Genomic DNA, 11,299 nt, shown 5'->3' on the forward strand with positions numbered 1-11,299 from the left:
ATTGACAGGGTTACTTCTGTGGGTATTTTCCAAATACAAAATTCTCTCCTTAAAGAAAACACTCTTGAGCTGCAGTGATCGGAAGTTCAGTACTGATAAAAAATCTTCCTTGTTTTCAGTCGTTCTGTCTGGATTAATCAAAATTGCTGAGTCCATTTATGAATGGCAGACTATTTTAAAATTCTGATGCTCTTTTTCAATTCAATAATGTTGTCTCTGGATTTTCACAATTCTGCCTTCCCATAATCCCTGTCGTTATCATATCTGACATGCTTTCATGTAACACAGAAAGGAAAAGCTAAGAGAAGCTGAGATAAATTTTATTTTTCTTTTAAACAGAAGGAAGAAAAAAAGTGGGGTTACACTTTTATAAATATCTATAAATACTGAGCGATAAGCAAATTTTCCAAATAAATAAATAAATATTGCCACATGCTAAGGAATGTAGGAAATTGTGGGGACTACTCTGGCTCTGCCAAAGGAAGAGCCCCTAATAAATGGTATTGCGTTTATAAGATTACAACCAGTTTTCTGCCAAAGTCCTTTTGGGATTTTACATCTAGTTATCAGTACGGGAGCTTCCAAAAGCTTTTAAACAGTATAATGTCTCCAACAGGAAATGAAAACTGTGGAGATAATATTTGCCATGCACTGCTATATAGTTGTATACATAGTTTTAGTGTTTCAGAATAGGAACCAGACCTTAAAACCATCAGGTGAAAACAGTTTTCCAATGTTTCATAAGTAAAAACGGATCGGTTTCTAAGGCTGGGGGCATGATGGCAGTGGGAAAAAACAAGGTGATGCAAAGAAGCTGTTGTTGAAATCTACTTTGCTTGCTAGCATTCTGCTCTGTGGGCGGCCATCTAAATAGAGGTAGGAACATGGGACCCCCTCATAGAAAGACTCCAAGTCAGGTGGTAAGGCTAGGTAGAGGGAGGTTGAGCATCAGGCCCACCTGGCTGGTGCTCAGCTGTTTGGTAAGTGAGGTTTGGTTTTCTTGGGACCGAAAACTGTCTTCAGTAATGCCCCCAGAATTTGCAAGTGGACAAAGACCCAGGCATGTCAGCCGGGAGTGTTTAACTCCCTCCATAGCCAGCGCTGCAGAGCAGTAAGGAGAGCCAACAGCGTTGTCTTTAGGTAACTCCTACACTTTGGTCCCCTGATTACTGGACTTCTTTTCCTTTGAGTCCTTGATGCCACTTCACTTAGACAGAAGGACACAATCTGCCAGTCCACAGAAAACCGAACCCAGAGCAGTCCCATTGTCTCAAGACTCCCTCCCTGTGACAGTTATCCTGAATGCAGTACTACTCAGCCTGGAAGTAGGCTTCATCAAATGCCTCCAAGGGGAATTTGAATTTATTTCCATTTTAAAAATTTATTTCCATTTCCTAGCAGGGGAGATTTTCATGAGCCGATGCCAAAGCTCTTCCTCTGGCCAAATTCACTAAAGCCCAAGACAGGGCCCATAGACAGCGTTGTATCATGGACCGCTTGGGAACAGGCAGGGTCATTCTTGGCCCTCCAGCTCTGGCTGCATAGAAGGGGAAAGAGCATGGCAAGGGGGGCCCACTCCGTAGGGAGGTTGAATTTTCTAGCTTGGTTTCTTGCCTCAGTTGTCTAAGCATTCCAGTTCCGTTTTGACCAGCCTACTACCAGTCTTTCTGACAGCTCTTCTCCAGAGATGCTCAAGGAAGAGCGAAGCCTTGAGATTCGGACTTTTATCAGTTTGCCCAAGTCAGCTATTAATGCCCTAGTCAAGGTTGCGGACTCAAAAATGCCACCAGGGTCAGGGCAGGTGACACAAACGTAAGGAGCCGCGGAGGCTACTGGTATTGGCTCTTCCCTTCACCTTCCAAGCGGTGAACTCGCTAAACCATTGCTTGGTTGGTAATGCTAGACTGATGAAGAAGAGAGGCACGGGAAGAGAAACTGCCCCGGGTGGTTGGGGGAAGGGTGGCGGTCGTGGTGGGAATCCCTCTCTCCTTAATGAAGGCGAAACTTCTAGTTTATCTTTCTGGGCTTCAAAGTTCGGAAAGATGGTATAGATGAGGTGGGGAAGGCGGTGAAAGCGCCATGACTCAGGCCTCAAAGGTACCTTCTCGGGGGACCTCGTGGTGCATGGGGAGAAGCCGCTAACTGCGCACTTCACCCCCCACCTTCCCTTTCCCTGGACTGCGGAGGGCGCACGTCCCTCCGAAAAGCTCCGAAAAGTTTCGTTTTCGGAAAGACTGCTGGGAAAGGACTCTCTTCTGGTTTCCCTAGATGAACTTGGGGAAGGGGCGGCACCTGTCCACGCCCATCCCCCCGGCGTGCGCGTTCACCCGGCTGCCTCTGAGCACCCCTAACGGGTCGCTGGCCACCACACTGTTGTCCTCGGCGCTCGGGAGCTCCTGGGAGCAGGAGGCCGGGGCGGGGGTCATGCGGGGCCTGGGCTTCAGCACGTTCAGCGGGTCACGCTCCGTGTCCTCGGCGCTGCGCGTGTGCCGCCGCGGCCTGGGGGTGTTGAAGTGGATGAGGGGGATCTCGTTCCTCCGGGACAGGAACTGGGAGTAGGGCGGCGGGTTGGTGCCCGGCAGGAAGGCCCTCTTGGCCTGGCCCAGGCTGACGAGGAAGCGGTGCTGCGGGGAGTGGTACACATCGTAGCCGTTTTCCAGCGTCCGCTGTCGGAACCTGCAGCTCTCCGGGCTGAAGAGGTGCTGAAAGGGAGAGCGGTGGGGTGGGCGCCGGGCGGACCCCGGCCCCCGTGCCCCGCCCCCCGCCCGCCCCTCCGAGGTGGGGGTGGGGGGACTGGGGCTGGCTTCGTCCTCCGGGGCTCTATCAGGGGGGCGTCCTTAACATCTCGCCGCTGCCTTCTGCGGGGAGTGATCTCTGACCAGTGCTCTCCAAGTCGCCCAAGCAAGGAGCACGGTTGGGGCTTGACCCCACAGCCCCCGCGCCCGCCGGGAGCCCCCCGCCGGCCCTGCACGGGGCTGGCTCGGCTCGGCTGGCCACGGCAGGCAGCACTTGTGTGCAGTTTCTGGAGGGACGGCTAACGTCAGGGGAACCCGGTCCTTCCCGCCTCTGCCTTTGGCTGGAAGTTGGCTTGGGTCTGTCTCCTTGCCTGGAGAAAGGAGGGGGGATGGGGTTTGTGGGGTCAGACATAACTGAGGGTACTCGCACTCAGAGATAATATCGTTTGGGATTTAGGGCCGGGAGCTCTGGCAACAGATGACTAGGTTTGAGCCCTCACTCTGCCACTAACTAGTACTGGGTTTTATTGAACACCTGCTAGGACCTTCACATGTTGTTTCAGTTAATCCTCAGACTCCACGGAGTGTTTTTACAAAAAGATGAGGACTATCTATATGCCTAAATGTGGTCAATAGAGATTTTAATTTAATGCCTATGTTTGTTCCATGGAGAGTTGTCTACTTGTGGCCAGGTACTGTTGTAGGTGCTGGGACAGGGCAGCAAGCTAAGCAGAAAGTCATTGCTGTCATGGTAGTTCTGGTGGGTCTGTCTGGGGGTAAGAGGCTCCTGAGATGAACAGTCCTACTACTGTACGATCTCAAAATCCTTTGGAATATGCCTGCAACCTGTGGTTTGGGAAATCCTTTGCTTACCAATCTGAATGACGGGCGACCACAGTTGGGGCAGAGATCATTCATGAGAGCTTTATTTTTTTTAGTTTTTTTATAAGATTTTATTTATTTGTTTGTTGGAGAGAGAGAGGGAATGAGCACAAGCAGGGGGAGCGGCAGGCAGAGGGAGAGGGAGAAGCAGACTCCCTGCTGAGCAAGGAGCCTGATGTGGGGCTCCATCCCAGGACTCTGGGATCATGACCTGAGCCAAAAGCAGGCGCCCAACTGACTGAGACACCCAGGAGTCCCCATGAGAGATCTTTAACTGGAGGGAGATCCTGACTTTTTCCAGGTGAGGAAACTGAAGTGGAGAGAAATGAGGGGACCAGCCCAAGGTCAAGAAGGTCTAGTAAAAGAATCAGGAAGACACTAATGGCTTTTATTAGAGGACCTACATACAAGGTGTTGTGTAGGTGTTGTGTAGATGGGTGCCCATAGGTGGTCAGACTAGAGGCTAAGAGCCCAGTCCCCCAGAACAAGACTACCTGGGTTCAAACTCCAGCTGTATAAACCTGAGCATCTACTACTTAGATTGACTAAATCACTCCATGAAAACATCACCAAGCACTGCCAATGGAATCTTTATAAGATTTTATGCTCTGGGGAAGAAATGAATTATCTTTATTTTTAAAAATTTTTTATTGTTATGTTAATCATCATACATTACATCATTCGTTTTTGATGTAGTGTTCCATGATTCATTGTTTGTGCATAACACCCAGTGCTCCATGCAGAATGTGCCCTCTTTAATACCCATCACCAGGCTAACCCATCCTCCCACCCCCCTCCCCTCTAGAACCCTCAGTTTGTTTTTCAGAGTCCATCGTCTCTCATGGTTCGTCTCCCCCTCCGATTTCCCCCCCTTCAAGAAATGAATTATCTTTAAATGGTGACCAGCTCAAAAAAGAAACTCACGGATCCAAAGATGTTGCCTCTGAAGTCCATACAGAGGTACCTCCTGCTCATCACACCTGTTATCACCACAAAGCCGGCATCCTCTGATCTGATCATCAGGGCACCTATGGAGAAAATCATCCAGGTCAAAAACTGGCTGCACATCCAATTCCTATGTTTGAGCGCTTCCTGAAAACCCACCCCCATGAAACCTCCCTTGATTGATTTTAAGGGTGACTTCACTTCACCCTCCCTTGTACTTACTTCTTCAGCTTCATTTCTTCTGATTCTCCCCTCCAAACAACCCCCCCATCCCATCCCCCATTTGCCTCCTACTTCCTCCTCTTGTCTGTATGGAGCACTCTGAACTCCCAGCATTTTTTCTCCTGTGCTGGACACATGTTTCCCTCTCAGCCTGCACTGTCTTTACTTCCCTGGTTGCCTGGCTAATACCTCTTAATACTTGTGGTGGTCATCATGTTCTCGAAAGCCTTCTGGGCTTATGCAATTCTTAAATCTACGCCGAGATGTCCTTCAAGGATCCAGCTTGTGTATAGAGCCTGATGCTCCACCCAGGTATCTGTATGGTAGTCAGTGATCCATCACCCAACACCCATTATGTATCAAGAACACTTTTAGAATTATCTTCTCCTCCCTTCTCTGCTTATCAAAGTCTTCAAGGCCAGGCTCAGATGTGACTTTCTATGAGGACTTTCCTAATCTCCCTAATCAGAACAAATGCCCTCACCTTTATTACAGAGTGTGTTTCATTCACCTGGCCTAAACTAAGTTTACATTATATAGTGCCTCCCCTAGAGTGAGCTTCTTGGGAGCAGAGGGTTTATTTTTCTGTGTCAAAGAGATACCACGGATGCACAGAATTGCTTCTTGGATCTTCATGGCTGCTCTTTGTCCCTTTCTCGCTTGGTGGTGTCCCCTCCAGTGCAGTCCCTCATGGTCTTTCTGTGTCCCCACTCAACAACCAATCTCCAACAAGGGCCTAAACCCCACACATACTACTTACACTTTGAATAACTGATAACTGCCTGCCCTTGTGGGGACTTGCAATTTTGCTAACTGCAGTGCATTGCTCCAAGGACTAAAGTCTAAAGCTTTCTGTTTTGTGGCAAGAGTATCATTCAGCAAGAGTTCCAGCCCAAATGCTGTTTAATTATATGACATTTTCTGCTAAAAATCATTTCTTTAAGTCTTTGGAGTCACTTGCATTTGCTTACCACAGAATTTCCATGTGCATCTCCTTTGGCCTCACAACCCCCTGGCAGGTGTTTGAATTTCTGTTCTAGAAATGTAGTATGGAGAGGTTGAAAATGCCCAGTATTTGTGCCCAGGAAGTGGGGGAGCCTCACGGGATGACTTACATCTAGGTCTCCCCTCTTTACCCTGTGTAGGCTCAGCTCAGAGACCTCTGAGGAGAGTAGCAGACAATACCTAGACTCTAGCAGAGCTTCATATGGACTGAAGTTGGAATGATGTGGGACAGAGGGAATGAGGGTAGGAGCAAGCCCAGAAAGAAGGGAAAACAAGAAAGCCAAGGAGAAACATTAATTTGTTTCCAAGTTTAGCTAAGAGTTAGCCTTGAGGGAAGGTTCTGGAAGTGGGGTGGGATATAGGAGGTGCAGAGGATATTTAAATTGCCCCATAATGAGGTCTGTCTATGGGTCTCAAATATATGGCTAAGTCTATGACAAGCCCTGAAAGAAACAAAGGAATGTGTAAAAAATAAGTTTTTATCCTGATGAATTTTCAGTCTAACTAGAAAAAAATTACACATAGTCCCTGTTTTTGGGTGGTTGTGCTTTAGGTACTTTACAGATTTTAAATTCTCAAACAACTGTGATCTGGCTAATCTTATTAGTATTAACATGGGTAGTAGCGGCATCCCAATTTATGTGCAAAGGGAACTAATGCAGGATTCAAACGCAGGACAGCGACTCTAACATCCTCTTCCTCCAACCCAGAAATTAACCTCCAATAAAAGTCATCACCCGCCTGAGGAGACAAAATCAAGTGCCAAGATATATGTCGCAACCGGTGAGAACCCCAAGTCACGCTGCCCCTGAGCAGATCAGGGAAGGGGCACTGAACCAGGAACCAGGGCACTTGGATTCTGGTCCCAGTTATGCGAATTCCTAACTCTGTAGCCTTGGCAAGTCATTGTTCTAGCCTCAGGTTCCTCAGCTGCGTATAGAGAATGACAGTAGCTGGCCTGCCGACTTTACAGGGTTCCGATCAGAATCGAAAGCAATCATGGTTGGAAAAGTTACTTTTTTCAAAAAGCGTTGAGCAAATGGAAGGCATTAGGTAGCATGCGCTGGCCTGCCGTTTATGACGAGCCCAGACTTTGGCAGCCATGCGGGCCTCGTGCTTGGGGTCAATGTGGGCAGTGTGCGAGCCACGTGTGCTGCTGGGCCCCGGGGCCCATCCCAGGAGCAAACAGCCTGGAGGGGAAGAGCGAGCAGCTGTACAAATGACGCACAGCCTTGAGTCAAACCAACGGGAGCCAACAAGAAAGTGCAGAAAATGGAAGAGACAGATTGCCTTCCCTTTGCCTGTGCGGAAGGTGTGTTTTCACAGGCAGGCAGGTTCTAGGGCAGAATCTGGCAGAAGGAAGGCACAACACTGGTTTCTGGAGCGACAACCTGTTGCAGCCTGGTGGGCTTAATGGACTGGCCTGTGATCCCAGAAGAAGCATGGGGTTGGGGTCAAGGTGTCCTGTAGGTTGCCTCGAGCCAGTGTAGTCCTTTAACCTTTGTTTTTCATAGGTAGTGGAATCATTTACCTCGTTTGGTCCTCTTGAAGATGTAATGAGATAATATTTTTATCCATAATAAAAGCACTTTCTAAATGCTAGTAATTTTACTATTGCCACTTGCCTCCACTCTGCTATAAAAGTGGAAAATTATCGGGGCACCCAGGTGCCTCAGTTGGTTGAGCATCCAACTCTTGATTTCGGCTGAGGTCATGATCTCAGGATCCTGGGATTCATGCTCAGGGGGGACTCTGCTTGAGGATTCTCGCCCTCTCCCTCTTCTTCCACCCCTCCCCCATGCTCTCTCTGTCTCTCTCTCTCTCTCAAATAAATAAATAAATCTTAAAAAAAAAGTAGAAAATTATTGGCTCTGTTCTAGTCTCATGCTGGTAAATGATAAATGAGATGGTAGATGTAAAGTGTTTCAAGCTCCCCAAAAGAAAGATAATATTTTGCAAGATTAAAGAGCCCCAGGATAATTCAGCTTCAAGTAAGGAAAGCGCCAGTGGGGAAAATGGAAGAAGGAAAAATATCAGGATCTTGGACATGGTATTAACCACGGGTAATAAGCATCTCTTCTGCTGTTTCTATGAAGTAGGGATGGTGGGGAGTGGGAGGGTGGCCTCCTTCATAGTAGGATCGGAGACTGACGTCGGAGAGGCTCTCTGGAAGTGGGGTGGGGTATAGGAGGTGCAGAGGATATCAGTGATGTAAGCCCCAAGGGAGGTTATAGAATCTTACAGGCAGGTAATGTCACAACCGACAACCCAAAGAAGGGTTGGGCACTCAACTATTAATCAAGAACTGACTAAAGCACAATGATCAAATGAATCATATTTCACCAAGAAATGTATAATTAATTAGGAGGGAAAAAACACCACACACCTTCCATCAAGTGTAAGCAAATCTTTCACCAGTCTGTGAATTACTTATGCTACTTATCCACATGCCTCGGTGTTTCCTCTTACCTTTTTTACTGAGTTTTGACCTTTGTGTATACATTTATTTGGATAATACACACAATGACTTATTTTAACAGTATAAAGGGTTATATAAAGTAGGACAAGTAAGTCTCTCCCCACAACATGACCCCCCCGCACCGTTGCCCTCTGCTGGTTTGTGTTAATTTCTAGAGACACAATGCTTAGCTACTATCTACATCTGACAAAACAAAATCATTTCAAAAAAAAAATCTGAAATCATTTCCCTTCATTTTGCTTCTTCTCAATCATTTTAATTCACTTCCAGCTGGTATGAATGCCTTCTCTGAGCCTGATGCTGGTAGATATTTGAGGGAGAAGTTCTACAGCTCAGGCTGCCTGCTTGTAGGCAGAGCATCGCACACTGTACCACACACAGCTCACCACAGCTGGCTCACACTGTCTCTGTCATGCTCCAGGGGACATGTCTTTGAGGGTTCCTTTCAGTGAAAGTTTCTGTTAAATATCCCTTGAATAAAATGAGCAACACTTGGGACACATCAAGTATATCCAGATTTAGTTCAGATTTTTGCCATTAGACTCTAACCTGGTTTCCAAAATGTCGACTCCTGAATCCTACTAGATCCCTTTGAGTTCTGGAACCTGCCTGGTACTTGCAGAGAACTTTGGTCCCTCCTCTCATCTCCTGTCACATCCATTGAGCACTTGGAGAGGCATGCACGGCTGGCTCTGCATGTGCATGTATCTTGCTACAGTTTTTTTTTTTTTTTTAAGATTTTACTTATTTATTTGACAGAGAGAGACAGCGAAAGAGGGAACAGAAGCAGGGAGAGTGTGAGAGGGAGAAGCAGGCTTCCTGCAGAGCAGGGAGCCCGATGTGGGACTCGATCCCAGGACCCCGGGATCATGACCTGAGCCGAAGGCAGACGCTTACCAACTAAGCCACCCAGGCGCCCCATCTTGCTACAGTTTTAGGGACTTTTGATTCCACACAGCAGGACCACAGAAAATTATCGATTAATTCAGTACAGCAAGGAGGGCAAACCATTATTCCCATAAGAAGTTTCCTTTAATTAAACAGAGACTGTGATTACTCTGTCATTCCTTTCATTTGATCTAGATTGAATCTGCTTGCATGCTTCTGTATCCTCAGTGTAACTGTGACACGTTCTTCTAAAGTCGAAGACCTTGTCTTTTTCAATACTCATCCCCCCTCTCTCCACAGAATCCCCTATGTAGGTGCACATGAAGGGGCCCTCATTTGAATCACAGCTAATTGATCAACTGTGGATTGTGATCCATCTTGTCACAAACCTAATCTTTAAAATCATTCCAGTGGCCTCATGTTGCCAAGGAGTTCCCAACTAGCTCGATCTGCTACTGAGTGGAAATTTCAGCTCCACAGAGAGGAATCACCAACTGATACCAAACTGGTACCTCTGAAGTCCCCAGTAAACATGTTGGATGGATGGATGCATGCGTGCATGGATGCATGGATGGTTCATGCACTTGGTCAGACCCATCAAGACAACATACCTGGACAGTTTGTCTTTAGTACATTTTTCTTGTTTTTTTTTTTTTTTAAAGATTTTATTTATTTATTTGAGAGAGAGAGAATGAGAGACAGAGAGCATGAGAGGGAGGAGGGTCAGAGGGAGAAGCAGACTCCCCGCCGAGCAGGGAGCGCGATGCGGGACTCGATCCCGGGACTCCAGGATCATGACCTGAGCCAAAGGCAGTCGCTTAACCAACTGAGCCACCCAGGCGCCCTGTCTTTAGTACATTTTTCCTGAGAAGTTTTATAAGACCAGAATATTAGAAGCTCAGAGTTGGAAAGAGCCCCTGAGTTCATCTATTCCAATCCTTGGTCTGAAGCAGGAATCTTCTTTATAACCTCCATTGTTAGCCCTGTCCAAAGTTTATGAGCCGAACTCAGTATCAATGACCTATCTAACTTTTCTCCTCTCCACTTCCTTGCCTTTTGGTTCTGTACATTTTTGGATTCTTTGGCTAGAACAAAGTGAGAGTGGCTGCTATTGTGGGAAGAGGGATTGTAGTTAAGACAAATTATTCGTGTTGGGAGAAACAAGTAAATGCTAATTAAGGGAATGGAAGAATCTTCTCCCCAGGTTTAAACACACACAGGCGCGTGTGTGCACACACACACACACACTCACAGACAAATAAGTGAATTCTGGGCAAGAAGTTAGGACGCTGGATTGGCACTCTGGTCTAGCCCAAGGCCTCCCCAGGTCCCTTGGGGGCGGGTGGACAGAGGAGCTCCCCATCCTTCCCAGCCTGAATGAAGCCCCTACTCACTGTAGATGGTCTGATGGGGTGTGCCATCCACATGGCCGTCCTTGTGGATCTGCAGGTGGTAGCTGTTCCTGCCGGTGGCCGTGTACAGGTGGGTCAGGCCACCCCAGCTGGAGCCGAGCAGCGGGGAGGTGTTGGGATAGGCTCTGACTACCCAGCACAGGACAGACACCAGGAGCCCAAGGCGGGTCCCCAACATCGCAGTGCTCTGAATGGCTAGCTGGGTTTGAAACCTGACACTGCCTCCCTGAGCCCCCTGCCTGTGCCTCGCAGGCCTTTTTCTTTTCTTTGTGGGTATCTGGCGTGAGGATCCTAGGCTGGATTCCCTCCTTTTTTCCCTCGGACTTTTAAAGGGTAGCCCTGTGACATCAAACAGGAAAAACTCCGCTGTCCACATCCTCTGTGTTGTAACCAGCCCATTGGAAGAGAACGCAGAGCCCTCTGAGGTGCACGGAAGGCACGTCGTTCCAGACACACACACACCCCTCAATTTCAGGCCAGCGCTCCAAAAAGTGAGTGATGTGTGGGCAAAAGTTATCTACGACTCTGGGTTGTCTGATGACCTGTCCCACTTCCACCAGGAAATGTGAAGGCAGCCAGCAGTTCCGAAAAAAAAAAAAAAGTCCAGCTCCAGTCATGCAGTCGACAGACTCCTGTGCAATTAATCTCCCATTGAGTCTACTCATTTTGGTTTTCTCTGTCCTTTTAATTCCAATCAGCAACTGTGCATCTGGTGCTTTCTCTGTGCACAG

General features: G+C 47.7%; 1 protein-coding gene across 1 annotated transcript; it reads right to left on the bottom strand.

The window, feature by feature from the left end:
* Nucleotides 1–302: 302 nt before the first annotated feature.
* On the bottom strand, nt 303–10,887 carry FGF23 (fibroblast growth factor 23). Its single transcript, XM_081821072.1, has 3 exons — nt 10,551–10,887; nt 4,542–4,645; nt 303–2,702 (listed from the first exon to the last, which is right to left on the bottom strand). Exons 1-3 carry the CDS (start codon nt 10,744–10,746, stop codon nt 2,265–2,267), a joined length of 738 nt encoding a protein of 245 aa, XP_081677198.1. The 5' UTR covers nt 10,747–10,887; the 3' UTR covers nt 303–2,264.
* Between the last annotated feature and the right edge of the window lie 412 nt (nt 10,888–11,299).

Source organism: Leptonychotes weddellii, chromosome 5, assembly GCF_054177405.1.
Source record: "Leptonychotes weddellii isolate Sample4059 chromosome 5, ASM5417740v2, whole genome shotgun sequence".
Classification (NCBI taxonomy): Eukaryota; Metazoa; Chordata; class Mammalia; order Carnivora; family Phocidae; genus Leptonychotes; species Leptonychotes weddellii.